This window comes from Macaca nemestrina, chromosome 12 (assembly GCF_043159975.1).
Source record: "Macaca nemestrina isolate mMacNem1 chromosome 12, mMacNem.hap1, whole genome shotgun sequence".
NCBI lineage: Eukaryota > Metazoa > Chordata > Mammalia > Primates > Cercopithecidae > Macaca > Macaca nemestrina.
Window position 1 is genome coordinate 14,698,866 of NC_092136.1, and position 27,445 is coordinate 14,726,310.

The following is a 27,445-nucleotide window of genomic DNA, read 5'->3' on the forward strand; positions in this document are numbered from 1 at the left end:
CCTCACCTTTCTTCCTACCCACTCAACTGCACACTTACCTTATTTTATATATAGCATCACCGAGAACCCAGCAGAATCAAAGGAATGCAACAATTCCTTCTCTCCCTGCTTCACTTACCCCGTTTGCCATGCGTACCCCCCTGCTATATATACTGTGCCCCATGTAACCTCCTGTGGGACATATTCTGGGTTGTACAGAGTCTGTGTTGCTAGGATTAAGTCCTTAAACTTGGATCAGAATAAATTTAACTGTGAATTCTCTAAGTTTTAGTGCCTACTGTATCACCAGACACCTAGAATCTATAGTGTCCTAGAACCTACAGTGTCCAGGGCTTGAGCAAGATACTTTAGTGAATATAGACATTAAGGAGACATTGCCTTTTCCTAAGGCTACAAGATATCAACCTATTCGAAGAGTGACATTGCCTTTACAGCCAGAAGCCCACAAAATAGAATGAAGTAACTGAATTTTTGGTAGCACTCTGCATAATTTAGGTGGTGTTAGACTCATGGGTTTGAAAGAAAGAGACTCGTGATCCCATTCTGGCAAGCCACAAACTTCATGGGACGATGAGTATCTGTTTCTCCGGGGAAATATAAATAATAAGTGTGAGAGTTTTAGCAGTGAATGTATTAATATAATGTTGAAAATTATATTTTTAAGAGTAAAATGGAAGATAGTGTATGTAATTTTAAAGAAACCTTCAAGAATTTGAGGGTGCTTTTATAAATACAAGTTCCTGAATATGGCCAAGACCGACACCTCAGTGAATTTACAAGAGTAGATGTTTTAAAAGACCCAATTTTAAAAGAATGACTGAAAATAGCCAAGTAGATAGTCAAGAAATTATAAAAAGAATATCAAACTAGAAAATAGCAAATGGAACAATTTGTAAAAATGAAAGCCATAATTAATGAATTGTAGAACAAGACAGAGTGCAAAGGATATATAAAGCCAAAACTTCATTTTTAATTGGCAAAAATAGAAAGAGAAGAGAGAGAGAGAGAAACTTCTGGTAAGGGTTTCGAAGGAAATACATGAGAAAGAGAAAAAAGAAAAAAAAAGGCATAGCGTATGAGCTCTGAGAACGGAAATAGAAAAGAAAAGAAGACTTATAATAGCAGATTATATACTACTCCAAGGCAACATATTTACTGATAAAGAAATGGATGTTATACCTCAAGAATAAACTATCAAAACTGACTTTCACAAAATAGAAAACTTCAACAAACTAATAGAAAATATCAGCAATTGAATTAAACAACTACCATTTGAAAAGTGAACAATAATGATGGCCTCCATCTCCCTCCATGTTGCTACAAAGGACAATATTTTATCTTTTCTATTGCTGTGTAATATTCCATAGGAATATACATACCAAGTTTTTTTTTTTTTTATCCAGTCTACCTTTGATGGGCACCTGGGTTGATTCCACGTCTTTGCTATTGTGAACAGTGCAGCATGAACATACTAGTGCGTGTGTCATTTTGGTAGAATGATTCATTTTCTTTTGGGTATTTATCTAGTAATGGCATTGCTGGGTTGAATGGCAACTCTGTTTTAAGTTCTCTAAGACATTTCCAGACTACTTTCCACAGTGCGATAATCCTAAGCAAATTAATGCTGTAACGGAAAATCAAATGTCACATGTTCTCACTCATAACTGGGAGCTAAGCATTGACCATACATGGACACAAATGTTGGAACAATAGACATTGTGGACTCTACAGGGTGGAGGGAAAGGGGCTGGCTTAGAAAACTACCTATTGGGTACTATGCTCACTACCAGGGTGATGGGATTTGTCTGTACTCCAAGACTCAGCATCATGCAATATTCACATGTAACAAATCTGCATATGTACCCACTTTATCTAAAAGGAAAGTTGAAATTAAAAAATAAAAAGTAGCCAAAATCAGATTATTTTACATTTAAATTCTACATAAGCCAAAACCAAACACATAATTTTAATAGTAGACGTTGGTAACAGATGAAAAGATCCTAATTCCAAATCTGGTAAAGAAACAACAAAAAGAGAGTTACTGACCATATTGGCTTTTGAATACAGATGCAAAAATTCTGAATAAAATATTCAGTAGCATATGAAAGAATGTGAACATGAACAGTTTGTTTTAGAAAGGCCAGAATGACTCTGATCAGAAAAGATCTCTTAGTGTAATAAATTAAAGGAGAAAAAAATTGCATGAGTATACAAATTGCCACAAAAAGACAAAAATGAAATAACATAAAATTTGCCCTTCATTCTAAATATAATTTCTATGAAAGTAGGAACAACAGTAAAGTGCTCTAGTAAAGACAGAATTAAATGCAATTCCAAATGTAAGTGGTTATAGCTATTTCATTAAAATCAGGAATGAGACAAGGATAGAACTATTATTATGGTTAGTTGGTATTGTTTCTTAGGTTGTGCATTATGCAATAAGGCAAGAAACTAAAAACCCATACAAATATTGACAAAGAAGCAGCAAATTACTTTGTTTGTAGATTACAAATTACACATTTAGAAAATCCAAGAAACTTCAACAAAAACAAAAACAAATAACACCCCACACAAACAAACAGGATTTTAAAGAATAGCGTGACATATTTGGAAATCAAGAGTATAAATAGAAAGAAATCACAAAATAATAATCCTCAGAAATAGAAAAGGAAAAATAATTTAAGAATCTTAAAAAAATTTATAAAATATCTGAGGGTAAACTTAATGGGAAATCACGTAGTTTACCACAGGAAAACATTAACATTTTACCAGATGGCATAGAACACAAAGTGAAAAGCATGAGAGAAAGACCATATTTCTTGATAAAAATATTTAGTATCACAAAAATATTAATCCTTCCACAATTGTCTAAAAAAGCTCCTCCAATACAAGTCACAATTGCAATAGTTAGTTGGGGTAGTTGGGGAACTGAGAATTTAGTTTTTGTTCATATAGCTCTTAAGTTTATAAGAAATAGGAAAGTAAGAAAATGATTAGTGAAGTGTGATTTGCTTTATTAGATATTAAAACTTGCCACAAAACAGAGAAATAGCATGAGAAAAGACTAGAAACAAATACAAAAATAGCTACAAAATATATAAAAGTGTTATATGACAAAATAGACATTTATGTTTCAGTAGTGGAATGATTTATTTACTAAGTAGTACTGACATAATTAGCCAGCCATAAGGGAGATAAATATAAAAGAATGTTAATTCATGCTATTCAAAAATATATTCCAAATAGAATGAAGTTTGAAACGTCAAAAGTAAAAATTAATTCACTGTAAGACAAAATACAAAAAACTTGTATGATCTTAGATTAGGAAAAATCTTCCTAATTATTAACGAAAAAAAAAAAGAAATAAAACAAAGCCTCAGAAATCATAGTGAAAAAGATAATATATTTGATTACATGAAATTAAAAATTTCTTCATGTGAAAATCTCTATCAATAAAATAGAAACTAATTCTAAATTGGGCAACAAATTTGTAGCATACACCTTGTGTTAGTATCCCCAGTATCCAAAACACATAGAGAATTTTAAGAATGACACATAAACTCCTGTGTAAAAATGGTCAAACAATATAAACAGTTTAGAAGTAAACCCCAAATGACTGACAAACATATGAAAATATATGTTGAATATCACTAGTCAGGGAAATGCAAATTAAATCTACAATAAGATGCCACTTTTCACCCACCAGTTTGGCATAAACTAAAAGATGGATAACATTCAGTGCTGGTGAGAATGTGGGAAACAATTCTTCCACAAATTGCTGATGGAAATAAAGCTGTGGAATCCTTTGGGAAGGTAATCTGGCAGTGCCTACTTAGGATAAGATAAACTCTGACTTGAAGGTTTCCCTTTTGGAAATCAATTGTATGGAGAAAAGTTTCCAGGATGTCAAGACATGTATACCAGGATGTTTATTGAAGCATTGTTTGTAGTGGCAAAGAAGTATGAACAATTTGAACCCAACAGGAGGAGAATGACTGACTGAATAGCATTGCATAGACTCTATGGAATGCCACAGTTATTAAAACGAATACGTTAGTGCTGTATTGATTCACTCAAAGCAATGTCCATATGTCAAGGGCAAATTAAAAAGTATGACAGAAGAGATCATAAGTGAATATCCGTTTGTGTGTTAATATGGGCAAGGACACTGATTACCCCAAGGGTTAGAAATGGAGGAGAGGAGGGGAAAGGAGGTGAGGTGTTATTAAATTCTTAAAATCATGCTGGATTTTTCCACTTGTATAATCAGCATATATTATCTTTGTGATTAAAAACCAACAAAGAAAAAGTTAATTTTTTTCTACAAAAATTCTCCTGCATCTCACCCTAAAAAGTTCTTATTCAAAATCGCATTGACTTTCAATATGTTTTTCAATACTTTTCAAAAAGAAACGTGTTATAATATGGAATCAGACTAGATGAATGTATTTCCAAGTAAATTGCAGCATACTTCATTCTTTCCATTTTTTTGGTCACATATGTGTGGCATGGAACTTTTATATTTTAATATTTTTGTTTATTGACTCACTTTTTTTTTTTTTTTTTTGAGACGGAGTCTTGATCTGTCACCCAGGCTGGAGTTCAGTGGCACAATCTCGGCTCACTGCAACCTCTGCCTCCTGTGTTCACGCCATTCTCCTGCCTCAGCCTCCCGAGTAGCTGGGACTATAGGTGCTCGCCACTACGCCCGGCTAATTTTTTGTATTCTTTAGTAGAGACGGGGTTTCACTGTGTTAGCCAGGATGGTCTCGATCTCCTGACCTCGTGATCCACCCTCTTTGGCCTCCCAAAGTGCTGGGATTACAGGCATGAGCCACCACGCCCGGCCTATTGAATCACTTTATAAAAACTAGCCTTGTTCAAAGCAATGCATATATAAAGTTACAGTTTAATGGTACAGTTACGTTGCTACAATACACATAGCAACTACCAAGTTACTGAAGTAAAAATATTTGACTTCGTACAGTTATTTAGCATATCACGCTTTGAAGAAATTGGACCATGGATTAAATAAACTAAGCATTAATCTTCGATCCCACATTGTCAGGAAGCCAGGAGATCAAAAGAAGTCCCTGGGGAAAGTGTTAGGCTCAGCTTATTATTATTTGGGGGCTCAGCATCTATAACCACATGAAGCTGGGCTGGCCATGAGGCTTCAGTTCACTAACCAGATGTGCATGAAACAGACACAAAAAGGGAAAGTCTTTAGGGCAAAAAAATAGACCTAGGTTTGTATTACTATTTCAGCTTAATCGTGTATTCCTTGTGTGTCCTCAGCCAATAATGGCTAATTATGGCAAATACTATTTAGAATTATGTGCTATGTACTAAGGGTTTGACATATGGTTTCTCATTTATCTTGAGACTACCTTGAGTAATCCTCTGAAGAAGGTCCTCTTATTTTTCCCATTTTAACAGATGATAAAACTCAGAGAAGGGCCTATGGTTATATAGCTAGTAAAAGTGGCAGAGTCCACTGAACTTGAATTCAGATTGGGCAATGCTTTAACATCTGGTATCCAGCAGCTACATGACTTAATATTTCTCAGTGTGGTTTCCTTATCTCTAAATTGAAGATATTAATGCTCACTTCATAAAATTGTTCTGAGGATGACAGTCACTAATGAGTGAAGTGCTTCCACATAGTTGACACACAGTAATTTTGTGACCCTTCCCTGGTTCCTGAGAAGTAACTTTTTTTTAAGACAGGGTCTCACTCTGTTGCCCAGGCTGGAGTACAGTGGTGTGATCTTGGCTCACTGCAGCCTCGACCTTCTGGGGCTCAAGCCATCCTCCCACCACAGTCTCCTGAGTGTCTGAGTATAGGCAGGTGCCACCACACCCTGCTAATTTTGTTTATTTTTTGTAGAGATGAGGTCTCACTATGTTGCACAGGCTGGCCTCAAACTCCTGGCCTCAAGCAATCCTTCTGCCTTGACCTCCCAAAGTGCTGGGATCACAGGTGTAAGACACCATGCCTGGCCCTGAGAGGTAATTTTACCGGTTGACTTCTGGTTTGGATTTTGTTTTTAAGTCACTGTTCTGATATCTCAGACACCCAACTTTCCCTGTAAAGTGGCCTCCATTCAGCCCCTGCAGGTAACCCCTGCCACCTCAAAGGGCCCTTAATCTGTGAGTGTCAGCCTTGTCCTTTTGCTCCCCTTCCCCCTCGAACCCTTTCTCAAATGTTTTATGCTTTAGAGGAAGAATAGGAATATGTGGCACTCATGTAAGGTGCCAAGTACTGAAGAAGTGTTTTAAAATACTCACTTTTCCTTTCACCCTATAAAAGCAGCCCTGGTGTCTGAACTGGTCAGTTCCTCAGGCCCTTTGGACCTGCCTGGATCCACCAGTCCCTGTCTGTGTGCCTACCTGTTTTTGAGGCCGGATAATAACCATCTGATAGTCGGGCCAGGAGTCCACCAACACCTCCATGTTGAAGGGGTTCCCGTGATTGATGTGATACACAGAGCCGTACACCTGACAGAGGGATGAAAGGGACTAGGAGAGGTGGAGATCCCCAGAGATGGGGATCTGGATGTGAAGAGGAAGAGAAAAATGGAGGTCAAGAGACAGTACTGGGACCAAGACAATGAAGGTGAGATGAACAGCGTCTCCAGGACCATATTGATGGATGTGAAGTCACAAGCAGGCAGGCAGAACTCACAGGCAGGTGTCCTTGTGATACCAAAGAGCTACTGTGCACTAGCTGGGCACTTGGCAATGCTCTTAGCACTTACAATGTATGAATTTATTTAGTGTCCACAACAACTTTAAGAGGTAGGTGCTAATGTTTTTCCCATTTTATTGATGAAAAGACCAAAGGTAAAGGCACAGAAAGGTAAAGAAACATGCACAAAGCAATCCGACACTCCCATTGTTCCCTCACCTTCAGGGACACAGGGATGCTCCTGGCCAGGGATTTGTATAGGGCCAGCAGCTTCTGGGAATTATTCAGTAGGATCATATTGTGGGATGCTTCAGTCCTTGAGCCCTTCAAGAAGAAACTCTGAAAAGAAGTGAAGGGAAAATGGTAAGAGAACAAATGTGTAAAATGCACTTTATACATTTCCATTGAAGTAGCACTCACGATGCAGATACTGTTAGTGTCGTCTTCATTTGGAATACACCAAAGCTCAGAGAGACTAAGTAAATTTCTCAAATTCTTACAGAGATAAATGCCAGAGTCAGATTTTGAAACCATATATGAATGACTCCAAAACCCATGCCCTTCCTCCCTGCTGGAATGAAGAATCCCATATTTATCTAAAATATTGGGTTTACTCTCAGCTTCTCTTGATTAACTTAGCCAATGATTTTTTCCCACCTAGGTGCACAAGAAAAATGAAACAAAGGGGGTAGAACACAAACATCCCTGTGAATTTTCAAACGCCAAATTTTATAACTCCTACAACGTTACTGCTTACTACCAGTTTTCTGACCCAGTGAGATATAAGAGGCCTTTAACTGGATCCAAGCCGGTTAATTCCAAGACCACATCCGTTCCTAGACCCAGTCCATTTTACGTTGTGACTCCAAACCCAGTTTGGATCAGAAATTTGCTCAAAGCAACTCAGAGAGCTCAAAACACAAATGTGTGAAGCTCCAAAATGCGAGAGGGAGCTTACTTATGATCCTCAGCCACTCTGAGAGATCAATGGACACAGTGGATCATGCCGGTACCTTTCGTGTTTACTCAGTGCTCCTGGAGATACTGGAAGCTCCACTTCAGATCCTGCTTCTGACACCATCTGATAAGAGAAAAACTTCAGCTGAATTAAATTTAAAGGCGTTTAATTGAGCAATGAACAATTTGTGAATCAGGCGGCTTTCAGAATCACAGCAGATTCACAGAGGCTCTGGGGGTTGCCTCGAAGTAAAAACCAATTTATAGACCAAAAAAAAGGTATAGTGACATACAGGAACCGGAAGTGGGGTACAGAAACAGTGAGATTGGTTACAACTGGTCGTTTGCCTTATTTGAACAGTTTGAACAGTCAGCAGTCTGTGAGTGGTTGAAGTATGGCTGCTGGGATTGGCTAACACTCAAGTATTGTTAGAGGTGCACACTACTAGATTAGGTTTTCAATCTTGTCTGATTATTAAGGTAGGTTACAGTTCACCCACAAGGACTCAAATGAAGAAGTACAGAGTCCTTCTCAGGCCATATTTAGTTTGCTTTAACACTTTGTAGCAAAATTCACTGGAAGGATTGTCCAGACATGCTATCTCCAAACCCCCTCCCAATCTTATCTAATTGAGATTTTGCTGGTACCATTCTACTGAAACACTTTTGAAAGCCATCAGTGATCTCTATGTTATTAAATCCAATGGTCAATTATTGCTTCTCATCTTAAAAGATCATCCTTTAATGGACTTTCTTCAGTTGGTTTCCAAGACAATACCGTCTTGGTTTCCTTTATCTTCACTGGTTACTTCTTCTCAGTCTCCTCAGTGGACCCTTCTTTTCTACCCAGTTTCTTAATTTTGGATCACTTCATGGAGTCCAATCATTGGTCCTCATTTGTATCCACACATACTCCCTTGTTATCCCATCTGGTCCCATGGCTTTAAAATCAATCTACCTGCCAATGACTAACACATTTATATTATTACTCAAACTCCTTTACGAACTCAAAACATATATATCTATTGGCCTCTTCAACGTCTCTTGAATTCCATCCAATAGCCATCTCAAACTCATTTTGTCTCTGATCAAACTCCTTATCCACCCTCTCCACCCAGCCACTTCACTGGTAGTCTTTCTCAACTTAGTGGATGGCAACTCCATCTTTTCACATGTTCAAATAAAAACGCTTGGAGTTATTCTTAAGTATATTTTCCCCTTTCACTTTACATCCAATACATTATGACATCCTCCTAATTCTGGTTGGGAGAAAATTCTTCATGACCTCTCCCGTTTCTGCATGTTTTAGGAGCAGAGACAATGACAGCCTTTGCTGCTAACTTTTCAAGGATGTTTGTAAAGAGGACAGCTTGGAAGCTAGAGATATTGCTTTCTTCTGAAGTGGAGGGCAGGTTTGCTTACTGTTCAGTATGAGAAAGATAATGTCTGTGTCTGGAGCAAACTTCAGACAGCTTTGCTTGCAGTACATTATAAAACATCTAGGCTCCCTAAATTCAGGGTTCCTTGGCTGCCGCACACATCTGTTGCATTTGCAACATTAATCTGCTTTTCTGTATTTCCTCTGTAGGACTTGTGGAGCCAGGAGGACGGACACAAACACAAAAATCTTTCTCCCTGTTTAGTGAGTAATAAATTTGTGTCTTTGACCCAGGAAGTTTGTGTCACCTGCCAGCATTTACAAAACAGTGCCCCAAGTAGGGCAAACTTTTAGATGCTTCACAGTTCTTGGCAGTGTATTCTGGATGGAGAATGTCTTTAGTCTTTTATCAATGGAGAACCAGAATGCTCCTTTTAAAACAAAAGCCAGATTTCATCATTCCTTTGTGCAACTCCTGCAGTAACTCCCAATCACATTCAGAGGAAGAGATATAAATCCCTATAACAGCCCTCTAAGTTCTCCATGACTTAGACTCCAGTCACCTCCCTGACATCCCCCCAGTCACATCCGTGACCTTACTCTCTTTGGCCACTCTGTTTCAGGCACTTGGCTGTCATTTTTCTTTTGCCTGCATTCTGTTTTCTCAAAAGACCTGGAGAAACCTCTATTACCTTCTTTAAGTCTTCACTTAAAGCCACCTGCTCAATGAGGCCTCCTTTGACCATCCTATTAAAAATTACAACTGCTCCCCTAGTCTCTCTGCAATGCTCCTGTGCCCCATTGTCATTCTCTGCCTGTTTTCATTTTTTGTTGACAGGGTCTCACTCTGTCACCCAGGCTAGAGTGCAGTGGCTGAATCACGACTCACTGCAGCCTTGACCTTTCAGGCTCAAACAATCCTCCCACCTCAGTCTCCTGAGTATCTGGGACTACAGGCATGAATCACTGTGCCCAGCTAATTGTTTTATTTTTATTTTATTGGGATGGGGGGATCTTTGCCTCCCATACTGGTCTCATAATCCTGTTTATAGTTTTATAACCTTCTGTGCCAAACTCTGATGCCTTAAAATATCTAGCAGTGAGAAATATAAAACCCAGACAAAAATGTATGTTGACAATTCTGAAGACATTTCTATTTTTATTTTACAATAATTTTAATGATAGCTTGCTAAAGATGTCCTTAAGTAACATGAACATGAAAAAGACTTTGGACTTATTAACTTAATCTATGAGCACTCTTTTATTTATAAGCCAATTTTGTAGTGACAACATATAACGTAATACATGTGCCTACACATAAACACATCTAGATGCATATACACACAAAGACCCAATAGTGTTTGCCTGGGAACTAAAGCTATAGCAATACAAACTTACCAGTCTGCAAACATGTCCACATGGCTGAACTTGGTTAACCTTGATAGGTAATCCACTGAAGGCTGTGAATCAAAATTTTGGGTAAAGCCGTTTCTGTGGCAGTTTAATCTTTAAAGGCCAAACTTCTCCAGACTCCAAAGAACACGGGTCAAACAGCACCACAGGAGAACACCACATACTAACCTGGTCCAACAGCAGCACAGAAGCCTGGATACATGGAATTTCAATCCGCTTTCTCATTCAATAGCAACTCCAAATTCAAACTATACTGGTGCCAAACAGTCTTACAAAAGAGTATCAGTTTATCAAATTCTAATTTCCCATGACTATGCAAACAGACACATGCAAACAGTCACTAAAACACTATGCAACTGCTTCAGGATCAAACAGCCCCAAAAGTGTGCAAACTGAAAGAGTTGGGGTGCTTCATCTCTCCATTGGTTAAACTCAATAAACCTGTAAGTGAAAATTCCTTCAGAATTTCTCAAATGGAGAGGAGCTGATCCCATTGTCTGGTACCCACAAAAGACACTCACTTGCCTGGATACACATACCATGAAAAGCCCCCAAGAGTGTCCATACTGGAACAATCAGGGTACTTCCCACTCTTCATCAGTTAGGCTTGTTCAACCTGCAAGTGGAAATTCCTTTAAAAATTTCTCAAATTGAGAGGAGCACATCCTTCTGTCTGAGTCCACAAAAGACAGTCACCTCTCTGGATGTCAAATTTCAAAGGCAGTTTTTCCAAGGCAATCAGGAACATGGAGAGAGAGGGAACTCATCTCCAGCCAACATTGGGTAAGTAGCTGCTTAGGAGAGCTTTGAGACTCCTGGTCCATGGCAGGTGAGCCAAAGTGTTCCTGACTGGAGAACCAAAATCTTACTGAAACACCAGGGGTGTGGTCTAGGTCCTGCAGCTCACCGCACAGAAAACCAATCAATATCACCGCCAAGGAAGAAGACTGAATTGGATGCTGTAGCAGAGGTGATGGGAGCTCAGTCTCAAATCAATCTCCCTGAGCAACTAAAATTACGAGTTTACATAGCAGGGAAGAAATGTAACAATGTGTAGCAAAACAGGAACTCAGGAGACCTAAGTAAGCAATCATAATTTATGAGAAGCCTGGTGTCCCATTGTCTGAATGGGCTCATCTAATGAGTTTCAATTCTTTGATGCTTTTTGAGGGAGGTAGGTGTCCTTTACTAAGGAAGAAATTCATATAAAACAAATGAAAGTTTCAAGCTTTAAGACCAGAGAGGTGAATTTCTATGTTTATACAAAAAACTATCTACGGGACTACAAGGGAGGTTTCAATCCAGTGCCAGTGCTAGCTCCAGTCTGCCTCAAATCTGCCTATTCTTCTGGCAAACTCTGTGTCAGGACCTTGGCCAGGAGAATAGCTTCCTCTCCCATCTGTGGGCTCCTCTCCCATCTGTAGGGCTGCTGAGCTTGGCAGTTTCTTAGACCACTTCAGTTCTGAGCAAACTTTCAGACCAGCTCTGGAGTCTCTCTAGAACTCAGCCCGTGCTTATAAGGTGCAGTGGGATAAGGCTGGAACTAGACGCCTTCCTCTCAGAAACACAAGCTATCTGACAGAGTGGTTACTCTCTAGGACTCCAGCAGGGGATTCTCCAAGTCCACTTCTCTGATGTATCTAGTCTGTGGATCAAAACTGAAAGGTTTAGCCTTATGTGTCATGGCCTCAGACTCTCTGGGCCTAGCTCAGTTCTGATATCAGTCCCACCATACTCAGTATTAGTCATAAGTGACTTCCCGAAACACTCATGGCAGCTTGGATTCTGGCACAGACATGGGCTCTCTGAATGGAAGCAATGAATTCTGGTTTCACAGGTGCTGAGGTTATGCTACTCCGCTTTGGGCTTTTCAGGCTGTGTGAGAGACCTGTGATTCTAGGCATCTCCAGCTGGCTACCCCTGAATGTTCTTCCGTCGTTTGGGAGTCTGCAGGTACATCATGAGGTCATGGGGAGTAGACACCTAGGAGAGCCATTTGCGCATGGCCCCACTTTCAGAGAGGGTCCCAAATTTGAGATTTCAGCGTTATCACCCAATGGTACAGAAACTCAAGACAGAATGGAGGAAACACTTTCACCATAAATTACACACTGCCAAGAGTCCACTCTGAATTAATTAATGTTTTTTAATTCTTGTTATGTTCTTGTGAGTAGAACAATAGTATTGCATGGCATTTTTGTCATCATAAGCATTCATTTATAAAATATACACATTTTAAAACTATTATCAATGTTTTGGTCTATCTTTATTTGTTGGTATACTTTGTACTACAAAATGGCAATGAGCTGGCCATCTTTGAACCCCTGTAACGCCCTGAAACTCTTGTTCATGGCAGAGAATGGGGACTGCACGGCTGTGGGTCTATGGGAGGCTGGTGGAGCCTCACCCTCTGAGTACTCTAACAATGGGTCAAGGGTCACTGGGATGCTTCATTCATATCCATGTTCTTCATTAACCTTTAGCAATGTGCAACTAGGATGCAGCAGCCATCTTAGGAAGACATCTGATAGCTGTTGGCACCTATCCATAAAATCTTAAAACTTTCTAGGGTTTTTGTGGAGACTTGCCTTTATGGTCAAAAATACTGACAGCACCAATTTAAATGGATCCCAGAAAAGGATGAGGGTCTCTGGAGTTTGAGATAAACAACATTCTGCCTCTGTAGAGAAAACCTTGACACCAAGGTGGAATCTTGAAGCTTTTACAGAGGAAGAAAGGGGATGTTTAGGTACTTCCTGGAGAGAGCAAGTCACGCCAAACTGTTCTGGGTTGGTGATGAGGTTTCAATGCCTCCAGAGAAATCAGAAAGTGGTATATGGTTTTAGCTACATCAGGGAATTGGGAAGGTGTAGGATCCACAGGACATACTTTCTTGGTTTGGGCATCCTAGAACATTTTAAAGCTCTCTGATATGTTCTAGTTCTCTTAGAGTCTGAAGAAGAGAAAAACAGAAACTTTGGCTATACTATGAATCAATAGGGGACTCTCATTATTGCTCCTAAATATTTTCCTTCTGATTTTTTAATCTCCTGTTCCCGATTTTTTCTACCCCAAATTCAGCTTTCATTATTTGCTTAGTCCCTGCTAATGCATTCTCTAAATCCGTGTCCTAAAACTGTGGTTAAGAAAGACACCCTATGCCTTCTTTCTTTATCCTTTGTGACCAAAAAGCTGATCTGGGCACCTGCCTAACTTCCTGAAAGAGAGGAAAATCAGATGGGAGGTATATTAGAGATTGTCTAGTCTCAAGAAACTAAGTCCTAGAAAGTGGAGACATGATTGCATGTACAAAACTGAGAACCCAGACATTCTGTATCCTAAGCCATTGTTCTTTGTTTTCTAAGATGCTGGTTTCTGCTTTGTGGTGAATTTTGCATATTGTGCCTCCAGATATTTCATCGTGATTTCTTCCTCTTGAGACTTCAGTTAAATTAGTTTACACAAATATTTGATCTGGAAACTGTTCTCTCCCTCCAGCCTGGTACTGGTTTGAATATCTTGAACAACAAGTTCTATTATGTTAAGGAAAAGTTTGATTGATTCATCCTGAAATGTTTTTTTTCCCCTTTCTAGCCCAACATATTATTTCTCTAATTATACTTATCATCAGAAAATGTGGAAGTTCAGTAACCATCAGAAATCTGAAATACAAGTCATACTTCATGGAGAATGACGCCAACAGTATTTTTCCTGTATTGCATTTATCTTTTTTTTTTTTTTGTAAAACTCCTTAATTGAGGTACGATTGACATACAAAAAGCTGTATGTGTTTAATGTATAAACCTTGATGCATATAGAGAGGAACACATACTCATGAAAGTATGACCACAACCTATGTCATAAACATACTCATCACCTCCAAAAGGTTTGTCTTCTCTATTTTTTATCTTTATTGTGCGTATGTATGTTTGTGTTTGATAAGACCATTTAACATGAGATCTGCCATCTTTCTTTCCAAATTAGCAGGAGACCTGCCTCTGATGCTGCTGAGGCACTTTAAAAATCACTATATAGAAAAAGTGGATGCTGTAAAACTGGACATCAGCAAAACGTCAGAATGGGACTTTCTAGCACTTATCCTCATACAGAAACATCAATTTAACCTACTAGCTGTGCAATTTAACTACTATCCTGTGAAATACCTTCACAGGAGCTAAGTAAACCAGGTGAAATGTTACAGAATCTTTGTGTAGCAGAGAAATAAGGAAAGATGAATTGAAGAGCATAGAAAGAACAATTTCACATTACCTGTGTCATCCCTCCCACAACACCAGGCAGCAGAGCACAGACAGAGGCAATCTTTGTGTGGAAGAAGAAAAGGGAAGTGGGCACTGAACTTTGCCTTGGACTCCAACACAGAGCCTGCTTCAGTAAAATCCAGTAATAGGTATGCCCCTATGGCCCCAAACTCTAGGCTGGTACCTGCAATCTAAGCCAGAGCAGATCCCATAGCCCAGGCTCCAGGCTTGCCTGGTGGACTTGGGTTTTGGGTATATCCTAATGTCAGGTCTACCCCAGTGCCTTAGGTATCAGATTGTCCCTGGACCAGGGCAGCCACAGTGACTCCAGGCTCCAGACTACTCCCAGGACCAGGCTTGCCTCCACAATTCCAGGTTTCAGACGTACCCAAGGACCAGGCTGGCCTCTGCAACTTTAGTCACCAGGCCAGTGTCCATAGATCCAAGCTATAGGCTGGCCCCTGTGGATACAGGATCTAGGACAGTGTAGCACCAGGCTAGCCCCAGCGGTCGAAGGCCCCAAGTCGACCCTAGGTTTCAGACCAGCCCAGAACTAGACTGTCTCACACAAATCCAGGATTCAGGCACACCCCAGTTCAAGGTTGGCAGCCCTAGACCTATCCCTTAGCCAGGTATCTGGCAAGCCTTGACAGATCCATGCTCCAGGCCTGCCTAGGGCTAAGGGAGTTTCTGCCACCCCACTCTCCAGGCTAGTTCCTTGATCCCATGCTCCAGCAGACCCAGGGTCCAGGCCCTTCACAGTTGACTCCAGTATTGGGCTGATGCCTACAGACCCAGTATCTAGGACTGCCTCTGTGGACCTACGTTCCAGTATACTTCCTACAGCCCTAGGACCCAGACAGTCTTTGTAGAGCTAGTCTCCATGCCAGCTTCTGAAGACCTTGGTTCTAGGCCAGATCTTACATACCCAGCCTCCAGGCCATTGCCCAGACTGTAGGCCAGCCCCTGTGGCTACAGGCACCAGTCTAGCACCTATGGTCTCAGGCTCTAGACTGGCCCCACCTGACCCCAGCGCTAGGCCAGCTTCAGGCTCCAGGATGGGTTTTGTGACCCAGGATCCAATATACTCAGGTCCTAGCTGTGCTCTAAGCATACCCAGGTAAAGGCCGACTTCACTAGACTCTGATGCTAGGCTGACCATCTTGGACCATGGCTCTACGACCATCTCTGAAGACTCAGGCTCCAGGTCAGCCCCTGTCTACCAAGATCCCAGGCCCATTTCTCCAGATTCAGGCTCCAGTCCTATACCAGTACCAGGCCAGTCCCCATGGACTCAGATTCCAGGCTCATCCCAGCAGACTCAGACACTAGGCCCATCCCAAAACCTGGCCAGCCGCTGTAGGCACAGGCTCAATGCCCACCTCATAGCCATGTTAGACCCTGTGGACCCAGGCTTCAGTCCAGCACCTATTGGTACAGCCTCTATACCTGCCCTTATAGACATAGGCTTTATGTTCATCCCCCATACCCAGTGAAAGGATCCACCCCAGTGGATCCAAGCTTCAGGCCCAACTGTACAGACCCAGGAACCAGGCCTACCACATGCCGACACAGGCCCCAGGCCAGCCTGCCTGAGCACTTTGGCAACAAGTTCACCTACAGACCACAATGGACACCCTACCAACAACTGCTGAATGACTGGGAAAGGGATTTTCCAGACAAAGCCACTAGGCAAGGACTAGAATAAGTTTCTTGTTTTTCAAATGTGCAGACACTAATGCACAGTCTAAAAATCAAGATCAAGAACAGAGAAAAAAATGATACCACCAAAGGAAACAAATAGTAACCAATAACTGACCCTAAAGAAATAAAGGTTTATGAACTGTCTGACAATGAATTTAAAATAATTATCTTTAAAAAGCTCAGTGAGCTACAAGAGAACACAGATAGATGACTAAAAAGAATCAGAAAAATTATACATGAACTAAACTTAGAAGGAAATTATTGTGAAGCCTGAAGTATTGGATCTAATCTATATAAATAGAGGCATAAGCCTGGAGGGAATAAAATCATGAGGGACAGCTGGGCTTGGATCATTTAGTAGGTAGGTGTAATGGAATGAGCTGAGGTTTTAGGAATAGTGATTTCCTTTTGCTATTGGTGCTCTCCCATCACCTCATGTTTTCAAATATTTATTGCCCAAATCTATCTCTGCAGCAATGACCTGTCATCTAAGTTCCCGATATTAATATTTTGTGGCCTTTTTGACATCTACTCTTGGATATGTCAGAGGCATTTCACACTTAGGCATTTCACACTTAGCCCCTTCAAAACCAGAGTCATCAAATTTAATTGTGTCCTTCTTTCTGTGTTCCTGAATCTGACAATTGTGTCATTACCCATTTGACTACTCAAGTTAGTATCCTGTGAATAGTTCTCAGCTTCTTCCTTTATCTCATATACTGTGTTTTTAAAAACTATAAAACATTTTCTACATGCAAAAGCAGTTTATGACACCCTATATTTCATATACTAAACATCCATGTATTTCCTTCCCACCTTAAGAAATAGAACACTACAAATCGTTAGAGGCGTACAGTGTGTCCCTCCTTCATCTTATCTCCCTTCCTCATTCTCATGGACAACCACTAAATCGAAATTTGTTTTAAAATTATTAGTGTCTTACACTTATTTAGGGACATATACATATGTTGTAAGATTATAAATAGCAAACTTTTAGTTTTGCTTGTTTTGATTTTATATAAACACATCCAGCTGAATGTCTTCTTCTGTAATTTGCACTACTTTTTTGAGGTTTATTGTAGTTGATGAAATTGTGTATCCACTTTTACAGTTAGAGAGAATTCACTGAAGAAATCAACTGCTTATGCACATTCTGGGGATTTCTACTAAAAGCAGTGACAAGTTTTGCTATGAATTTCCTTGAATATGTTTCCTGGTACACATGTGCAAGGGTATCTCTCAAGTATAGACTTAGAAGAGGTAATGGACAACTTCAGAAATAGATTTGAGCAATGAATATTTGAAAACATGAGGCAATAGGAGAACAACAAGAGAAAACGAAAATGCGTAATCTCCCTTATTATAATAGATATTGCCATATTATTTTACAAAATTGTTGTACCACCGTGCACTTCCACCAGTGAGAAATGAAAGTTCTCATTATTCTACATCTTCATCAAAGCTTGGTATTATCCATATTTTAATGTTTGCCTATCGTGTGGGTGTGAAATAGCATGCTATTGAGGGTTTAAACAGTAGTTTCCTAATTACTAATGGGATTGAACCCTTTTTCACACTTCATTCTCTAAAATAGTTGTTTATGTCTTTTGTTCATTTTTCTTTTTTTCTTTGACGCAGTCTCCGCTGTCACCCGGGCTGGAGTGCAGTGGCGTGGTCTTGGCTCACTGCAACCTCCACCTCTTGGGTTCAAGCGATTCTCCTGCCTCAGCCTTATGAGTAGCTAGGAATACAGGCACACATCACCAGGTCTGGCTAATTTTTGTATTTTTTTTTTTTTTTGTAGAGACGGGGTTTCAACATATTGGATGCGCTGGTCTGGAACTCCTGACCTCCTGATCCACTGGCCTCTGCCTCCTAAAGTTTTGTTCATTTTTCTTCTGGATTATTTTTCTTTTCATTATTAACTCTAGAAGTATTTTAATATTGTAGACATAAATTGCTTATTCATGATATGTGTTAAACATGTATTCTGAGTTTCTTCTTGATTTTTCATTCTCCGGTGTCATAAAGAACAGGAGTTGTTAATTTTAATTTTGTCAAGTTCATTAATCTTTTTATACCATTAGAAAACTTTTCATAATATATATATTTTTTTTTCTTTCTTCCAAAAGTTGTGAAGGTTTGCTTTTACCATTCAAGTTTATAATTGGGAACTATTTTTTGTATATAGCTAGAAGTAGGTATCACTTTCTATTTTTTGTATATGGATAACAAATTACTCCAGGGATGCTGACTGAATTGTTCATTCTTTCTCTGCATATCCGTACTGCATGTTTTGCCACGTAAGACTGTTATGGGTTGAAATGTGTCCCCTCAAAATTCACATGTTATAGTCCTAACCCTTACTACCTCAAAATGTGACCTTATTTGGATATACGGTTCTTGTTGATATATTTAAAGTGAGGTCACACTGCAGTAGGATGGGTCTATAATCCAGTACCCCTGATATCCTTAGAAAAGAGGAAAATTTAGACATAGAGACACACACAGAGGAAGGATGATGTAAAGACCCATAGAAAAATCATGGCCAACTTCAAGCCAAGGAGAGAGTCCTGGAACAGATCTTTCCCTCATGGCCCTAACAGGTCACCAACTCTGATGACATCTTGACCTTGGGCTTTGAACCTCCAGAACCGTGAGATAATGCATTTCTGTTGTTTAGGCCATACAGCCTGTGGTAATTTATTACCCCTAAGAGACTGTCAAGTCTGGATTTCATGATCTAATCACCCAACAAAGCCCCATCTCTTCATGCCACCACTTTGGAGATTAGGATTTAAACATATGAATTGTGGGACATGCAAAAGATTCACACCATAGCACAAACTAATACAAAGATACTTTCATTTAATTTGTGAGTCTGTGTCTACTCTCTCTGTTCTGTTCCAATGGTATATTTTTTCTGTATATTCACCAAATACTGTCTTAATTTTGAGTTTTCCTAGTCATTAGTATATCTTAACATTGATTTATGTCTCATTTTCATGTCTTTAACAAAATAATTTTCTCCATAAATGGTTAAATCATTTTTACATTTATTTCTAGGTAAATAATGTTTTTTATTTTAGCCATTATAAAATAATTCTGGGGGTATTACATTTTGTGATATTACTGACTAAGCTAAATTCATTGTTTTGGAAATATCAACTTTAAACCTAGCCAATTTACCACACTACAATCATTCTAATATTTTCTCTATAAATCTTGTTAGTTTCAAAAATAGATGATGATGTCATCTATGGATATTTCATGAATGTGCTTTGTTCCCTTCTTTTCAATCTTCAAATATTATCTTTTACTAATTTTTCTTATCACACAGCATTGGCTAAAATAAATTTTATTTATCAGTAAATAAAGGCAGTAGTAGTGAGCACTCCTCTATTCTCCCTCATTGTAAAGGAAATACTTATACCGATTCACTATTTAACATGATGTTCCCTGTGAGATTTTTGAAGATGCCCTTAATCTGGCTAAGAAGCCTTCTGGTATGCTTATATTTATATATTTGATAGTTATAGGGGCAGCCAAGATAAAGTAAGCCATTTATAGCCCATTAATTCTACCAATTAAAGCTAAATCCTTTGGGAAAATAAAAGCAGCATCCTGAACATCTACTCTGGCCACTGTGGAATAACACAGAACTAATTTATACTCCTGCCTGAAAATCCTGGAGAAATGGACAAAATGTACTAAATGGTTTTCAATATACTGAGAATTAGTCAAAGAAGGACAGTTATCCTTGAGAAACAGAGAAACAATGATGCAAACTCTATGACTTCCCCAGCTTACTGCCTGAAGAGAGGCTCTAGGCCATGGTGCAGAGAAAAGAATCCAGGCAAACCTCAGTAGCAACTGAGTTGAGGAAAAGGAACTGAGCTCTGGGGAGCCAATGGGTTTAGCTTTCGAAGGCAGGAGAGGACTGTACAGAGAGGGTCCCCATGAATCTTCATATGAGTAGTGATCTGCACATGCATGTGAGGAAATCACCTAAGTCAGGGAAATCAGCTACCCAAAAAGATTAGAAGGAACAATCCCTGGAGATCTTAGAGGGCTGGGAATAGTTGCTGTTCCCACCAGACCTTGGGAAAACATCATAATTCCTGCGGCATTGAGTACAATACTGAAAAGAACATTGCCTCAGCAATAGGGAAATATTAGCTCTATAATATACAGGCAAAACATTACAAGAAAAGAAAACTACAGGCCAATATAAACATAAATGCAAGATCTAATAGGTAAATACCAGGAATGCAAGATTGGTTTAACTTTTGAAAAATATATCACTGTAATAAGCCAATTAGAAAAATTAAAATTTCTATATGTACAGAGAATCATCTCAACAGACATAGAAAAAGCATCTGGTAAGCCTGACATCTATTTCTAACAATATCAGCAACCTAGGAATAAAAGGAAACTTCTTCAATCTCATGAAGATCACTTATGAAAAATTACAGGTAACATCATACTTAATGGTATCGGCATTCCCAAGACTAGAAAAAAGGCAAGAATGTCTGCTCCAGCAGATTCTATTCACCATTGGGCTGCATTGTTGGGATTCACTCAGGAGGATGACAGAAATATTAAAGGGAAATATTAGGGAAAGTTATAGGCAATAGTCACAAACCTTTTTGGAAGACCAAAAGGTTATATTGCTCGTAATAATTGAACAGGCTGAAAGCAGCCGGTTTTTACCTTAGAGCATTAGGTCATAGGGTAAATACTAGGAAAAATAGAGGCTTCCCCGGTTAAGTCTGTTTACTCTACCTCCATTAACTAACCTGTGAGCCAGATGGCCCTTTCAGGGGGAGGTTGACCAAGGTTATTGCCCCCTAATGGTATTTGCTTTACACCAGGGCACCTGGGCTTTAATCACTAGTAGAACTACTTTATTCACCATGTTAATTATCCACAAGTGTGGATAATTATGACTCAAGTCATAGGATCATGGCAACACCTGGTGGCACACTTGTCCAGGCAACTAGATTCTGTGGCACTTGGATGGCCTCCCTGTTTCAAGGTGCTAGCTGCCACCATCCTACTGGTGCAAGAAGCAAATAAACTGACTTTCGGACAGCAACTGACAATCTGGGTAACACACTCAGTTATAACTTTGATGGACCAAAGGGGGAACCACTGGTTATCAAATCCGAAAATGACTCCATACCAAGGGCTCCTACGTGAAAATCCCAGCTTAACTTTAGAGACTGTGAACACCCTAAACCCGCCTTCCTTGATCCCCGTTGAGTCAGTGCCAGGAGGCCACCTTGATTGCTGTGTGGATGTGCTAGATGAAGTGTCCTCAAGCAGTAGAGATTTGACAGATTGACCTCTTGGGGACCTGCACATTGAGTATTTTACTGATGGGAGCAGTTTTATACTAGAGGGGGTCTGCCAAGCGGGGCATGCAGTGGTGACTTTGGACTCAGTAGTATAGGTGAAGTCTTTGCCTACAGGAACTTCTGATCAGAAGGCAGAGCTGATAGCTCTGACAAGAGCTCTCTGGCTAGCAAAAGACCAAAGAGCAAATATTTACACAGATTCCAAATATCCTTTTGCCTCTTTGCAGGTTCATGGGAGATTTGCAAAGAAAGAGGACTCTTAAACTGCAGGAGAAGAGGAAAGAAAATACAAGGAAGAAATTCTACAGCTCTTGGATGCTGTATGGGTCCTGAAACAGGTGGCTAATAATGCACTGCAAAGGGCACCCAAAAGCAGGAACACTAGAAGCAAAAGGAAACAGGAAGGCAGACAAAGTGGCACAATGGGCAGCAATGGCATCTCTGCCTTCTAGAGCAGAAGCGTTAGCTATGCCTCTCCTCCCGAAGATCCCCCTCCCGGAGACCACAAGCTACACTTCAAATGAAAGAACCTGGTTTGCCCCGGAGACTGGGAATTACATTAGAGGAGGATGGTGACAATTCTCCGATGGGAGGCTAGCCGTACCTGAAATGGTGGCCCCCAGGTTTGTGAAACAGTTCCAACAAGGAACTCGTACGAAAACAATGGCACTAGAAAAATTGCAGGCCGGGCGTGGTGGCTCACGCCTGTAATCCCAGCACTTTGGGAGGCCGAGGTGGGCGGATCACAGGGTCAGGAGATCGAGACCATGGTGAAACCCCGTCTCTACTAAAAATAGAAAAAATTAGCCGAGCGCAGGGGCGGACGCCTGTAGTCCCAGCTACTTGGGAGGCTGAGGCAGGAGAATGGCGTGAACCCGGGAGGCGGAGCTTGCAGTGAGCCGAGATTGCGCCACTGCACTCCAGCCTGGGCGACAGAGCAAGACTCCGTCTCAAAAAAAAAAAAAAAGAAAGAAAAATTGCTAAGACGCCGTTGCTATGTGCCACAGCTCACTGCCATTACCTGAGGACTTTGTGAACAATATCTAACATGTGCCAAGAACAACCCTCAGCACAGGCCTACCCAGCCCCCGGGAATTCTGGAGATGGGAGCCACATCCTGTGAAACTTTGTTTCTGGATTTTAACGAGCTGCCTTGAGCAGAGGGCTCTCGGTACGTGTTGGTGTTCATTTGCACCTTTTTGGGGTGGGTTGAGGCTTTCCTGACCTGGATAGAGAAGGCACGAGAGGTAACCAAGGTGTTGTTAAAAGACCTTATTTCCAGATTTGGACTAACCCTTACTCTGGGGTCAGAAAATGGACCAGCGTTTATGGCTGAAATAGTTGAGGACTTCACTTGGCTATAACAAACCTGCACGTTATCCACATGTACCCTAGAACTTAAAGTATAATAAAAAATAAAAATAAAAAATAAAGAAAGAAAGAAAAAAATAAATAAAGTGGAAGCTACACACAGCCTAGTGGCTGCAGAGCTTAGGAAAAGTGAAGTGTACGAACTGGACACTCAGGCAGCTGCTGAAGAAACTTTGTCGGGAAACTCATCTGAGGTGGGATCAGGTCTTGCCCATGGTGCTCCTCCGAGTCAGGTGCACCCTCACCAAACAAACTGGGTATTCGTCCTATGAGATCTTATTTGGCCGGCAAACCCCAATTATAAGTCACATTATAGGTGATCTCCATGAGCTAGGAGAACTAACCTTTAAGGAGGCAAATGCGGGTTTAGGTATGGCCATGCAAAAACTGCATGGCTGGGCATGGGAAAGAATGCTAAATTGGAAAACATTTTCCTCCCGCTGTGGTGAGACTCTCGTAAGACTTGGATAAAGTGCCCAGCAGACTGTCGCATCTGGCATACAAAAGTCCCAATAACTTATTATCTTGACCATTCAGTTTCCAGGGGGCTGTAAGTCTGGGGGCCCCTAATGGAGACGTGACTACATCTGTGCAGATATTTTGTCTGGGGAGGGAGATTCTAGTGCTGGAAGTTTGTCCTTTGAGGAATTCAGGGAGTGTGGAGGAAGCAAGGGTTTCTGGTCAAAGGGGCAAGACAGTGCAGACACACTCCAGAAACCCAGAGGTAATAGCAGAAAGTCTGCTAGGAGGAGCCACTCACAGTTTACTGGACAATCTTCAAGCTGCATGATGCCAGGATGGCTAACCTTCTTGATCACTCGTGCCTTGTACTTGTGGTCTTTCTAGTTCTTGCCTTGTTTGCTGGCCTTGAAGAGAGTAGTGTACCAGTCCCATTGCTCCTTCAAACCCCCATTCCCTGATCTGCCTTCATCCACCAGGTTTGTGTATTCTCCCAGGTGCCCTGCAGCAAAAGAAATTAAACAAGACCAAAATAAATGGAGAAATATACCTTGTTCAGGATTGGAAGACTCGACAATGATAAGATGCTAATCATCCACTATTGAGTTAACTATTTTTACACAATAAACACACAGTTTACACAAACACACAAACTTTGATCCAGGTATTGCACCACACAAAAAAATAAAAATAAAACTTAAAATCAATTGTAGACTTAAACCTAAAACTATACAACTTCTAGAAGAAAACTTAGAAATGATTTTTGTGATCTTAGATTTAGCAGAATTCTCTGATATAAAAAACAAAAGCATGATCCACAAAGAGAAATATAGAGAAATGAACTTCATCAAAATTATAAACTTTTCCCTCCCTCCCAAAACAGGACTAAGGGGATGAAAGAACAATCACTCCTGTGGGGAGTTGTAAAAAAGTAGATATACCTTTGAAACTTCAGGTCTAGTCCTCTGGTCATCTCCTGTGGCACTAAATGACTTGTTTTCTTCAGTCTTCATGGAATTCATGATGAGTTCAAAGAGAATATAACTAATGTCTACTAGTGGATAAGATGGAGAAACAAGGATTGAGTTTATTCTGCCACATGGAATGTCTAAAAAAACAAAAACAGACAAGATCTATGAAATAACAACTTTCAATCATTGGACATCAGGCTGTGTTTGACCTCATCTCTGATCTGAGAAGAAAATCATATGAGGTAACCCCTATGGCTATCTAGCTTCCTGTATGGAGTTTGCAAGGCATATCTTAGGAAGGAGAAACAGGCAGAGTCTAGCAGTTTCCCTGATGGAGAAGACAAGCTGGGAGTTTGGGGAGGCCAAGATGACTGGAGCTTGTATGGCAGAGTACTAGGGAGAAGAGAGCCACAGGAGCACACAGTATCAGAGATTTGCAGTGGGTATCCCTTGAGATTTCAGCTTGGTCAATGCATTAGTGGAATGAAACTGTTGAAAAGGAACAGGAAAAAGAAGTACCCAAAAGGAACAGATGTAACAATTTCTGAGGCTTATACAGGACTGGGAATAGTTTCAGTTCACAAAAATCTGACTAGAAAACGTCACAATTCATGAAGTATCAGGGAGACACCTCTGAAAGGTATTTCTTCCATAGTCAGACAAAATTAGCACTAGTTCTGCTCCCACCTGACAAATAAAAGCAAACTTTGAAATTACAAAATGGTTTCCATGTAAAATATCAAGGTACTAGAACAAAGCTCAAGAATATTGATGGGAATGTAAAACTTTCTGGCACCCAAAGTTGTGAAATTAACAAAGCTTGATAACTAATCAAAAAATCAGCAACCACTTAAAAAGTGGATAAATATGACCTATAATGACTGGAAACATCAGTGAATAGAGACAGATCCAGAAGTGAGAGAGATGATAGAACTAGTAGTCAGAAATATTAAAAGTCATTACCTTGAATTTCTTGCCAAAATGGAGTAATAGGGACTGGATTTCCCCCTAGTCTGAAAACAAAGGGAAACAAAAATTGGCAAAATATATGAAACAATGCTTTGCAAGGAACTGGACATCATTCAGGTAAAGACAGTGTCAATTGAAATGCATCCTATAATCCACTGTAGCAGGCTACCTTGAGGGATTCCAGGCCAGTGTCGCAGGTAAGGGCAGGAAGACAAAGCTAGTTGGAATTCCAGATTTGAGGAGACAAAGCTGAGAGACCAGGGTGACAAGAGGTCACAGGTCACAGATATGGTGGGAGACCTGCACAGAGAGGGAACTCCAGATATATGAAGAGGGTTGCCCTAAAGCTTCCAGCTGTGTACTAATCAGAGTAGCAGCTGAGAAAACTTCCCAAGGCCAGGAAAGAACCACCCTAAAACTGTCATAGTCTAACTTTCCTCCAGCCCTCTCCCTGTAACCCTTTTAGGGATCCCCGTTTTCTCATTTCTAGATTAAGGACTTTGGCTCAGATCAAACTTGTATTGTTCGTGTGAACTGGTTCCTCTGAGCTTTTTAAAAAGGATTCCAGATCCCACCCTCACAGACTCTGATTCTGTATGTCGGGGTGTGGCTGTGGAATCTGCACTTTTACCTGCCTCACCCTGCAACTCCCCTCTCAAACGCGCACCACATTGTTTGAACAGCTGCTGCCTCTGTCACCGCAGGATGACCTCAATGCTTTCCTAAAGCCCCAGAACCTATGAAGGTCACCTGTGCTTGAAGCTGTGCTTGCTTATAGAAACAGACTGGATGTCAGTAACCACCATACTACAAGATAGGAAAGGAACTTAGAAGCGCTACCCTAATCTGAATCCTTGCTAATTACCATACCTAAATCTCTGCCTCGGGGAGAAATGCAGCTTGCTAGGCACATGTAGTGTTGGGGTGCAACAGGAAATATAAGACTGCCACACTCAGCTCTTTCTGGAAAGCCCCATCTCTTTCCCGGAATCCTTGCTCTCCAACTAAAAGACCTTAAGGCCCTAAAAGACCTTAAGAAGCACCTCCACACTACAACCCAGGCACTTTGAGCAGGTGCTCCCATACTCTATTCTTTGATCAGTGAATAGCTTCTGCTCTACTTAACCGAACCTGGTCTCCTTCAATGCGCACGAACAGCACCGGGCAGGGAAAGGACCCACCAGGGTCAAATGACCCTCTTGAGATTCCGGAAAACCCAGACGATCTCCAGGTATCTTTCCAGGAGTAAAACTCTTGGCCTTTGAAGCTGAGAAAGGGGGAGGGGAATTATCACAATGGGCAGCTCTCTGACTTTGGGCTGAGGTCCTTCTCTACTGCCCTGGTCAGCCATCCCCCTAAGAACTCCCGGTCCGACCCAGGAAAAGAAAAACCACTCACAGAACCGGAGAATCTGTCCACAGAGTGCACGTGCCGGTGCCCGCCGCTCTGGATTCACAGGTGCTGGGAAGACAGCTCTGATGTTTCTCTCAGCTGAACTTTTCCCGCCTGGAAGGGCACGCCCTCGAGCGGGAGGAGCCTGGAGAGGGACGCTCTCGCTGGCCAAAGGACGAAGAGTCTCTGGAGGCTGTTTTTCTCTCATTGGATGTAAATGACTCATCTGTCATTCACCTGGAAGCCAATTAACGTCGCTCCAGATAGTGACGGAAGCAACCGGAAGGAATGAGAGGGCGGGCCTGCGCGCGGGTGGGTGTGTCGGAAGGCCAGGCTGAGGGAAATACTTGCCCACCCTCCCTATTTGTCTGGAAAACTAAGCCATCAGCGCCCTGCTCCTTCCTACTCATGGGTGTCCCCTGTCTCCCGTTGGAGGCCAAGGAGGAGCTGCGGGCAGCTGGGCAGGAATGGGAGGCGCCTGGCGGTTTCGCGCTTTCCCCGACTTTGGATTGCGAGCGGGA

The 27,445-nt window shown here is 40.9% G+C and overlaps 1 protein-coding gene and 1 long non-coding RNA gene across 7 annotated transcripts in view; one reads left to right on the forward strand and one right to left on the reverse strand.

Annotated features, from left to right (window-relative positions):
• The window catches only part of LOC105496097 (uncharacterized), a 34,870-nt gene extending 11,655 nt beyond the window's left edge, over window positions 1-23,215 (forward strand). For 2 of the 3 annotated variants that reach the window (XR_003021410.2, XR_011610547.1), the window contains one exon: window positions 7,353-7,711. This is a non-coding gene — a long non-coding RNA (uncharacterized lncRNA). Of the gene's footprint in view, window positions 1-7,352; window positions 7,712-21,989 lie in introns of those variants that run through there. The other variant, XR_003021412.2, reaches the window with a different exon arrangement.
• LOC105496098 (glycine N-acyltransferase-like protein 1) overlaps window positions 1-27,077 on the reverse strand; it is a 29,002-nt gene extending 1,925 nt beyond the window's left edge. Inside the window, exons 1-8 of one of the 4 annotated variants that reach the window (XM_024797390.2) lie at window positions 26,931-27,077; window positions 25,527-25,576; window positions 24,534-24,646; window positions 23,894-24,094; window positions 10,979-11,055; window positions 7,705-7,772; window positions 6,911-7,030; window positions 6,394-6,501 (exon numbers count right to left, since the gene is read on the reverse strand). In XM_024797390.2, coding sequence (XP_024653158.2) covers window positions 6,394-6,501; window positions 6,911-6,988 — 186 coding nt within the window. In that variant the 5' untranslated portion in view covers window positions 6,989-7,030; window positions 7,705-7,772; window positions 10,979-11,055; ... (2 more) ...; window positions 25,527-25,576; window positions 26,931-27,077. Of the gene's footprint in view, window positions 1-6,393; window positions 6,502-6,910; window positions 7,031-7,704; window positions 7,790-10,978; window positions 11,056-23,893; window positions 24,095-24,533; window positions 24,647-25,526; window positions 25,577-26,930 lie in introns of those variants that run through there. The other 3 variants (XM_071074561.1, XM_071074560.1, XM_071074562.1) reach the window with 3 other exon arrangements.
• Window positions 27,078-27,445: the final 368 nt, after the last annotated feature.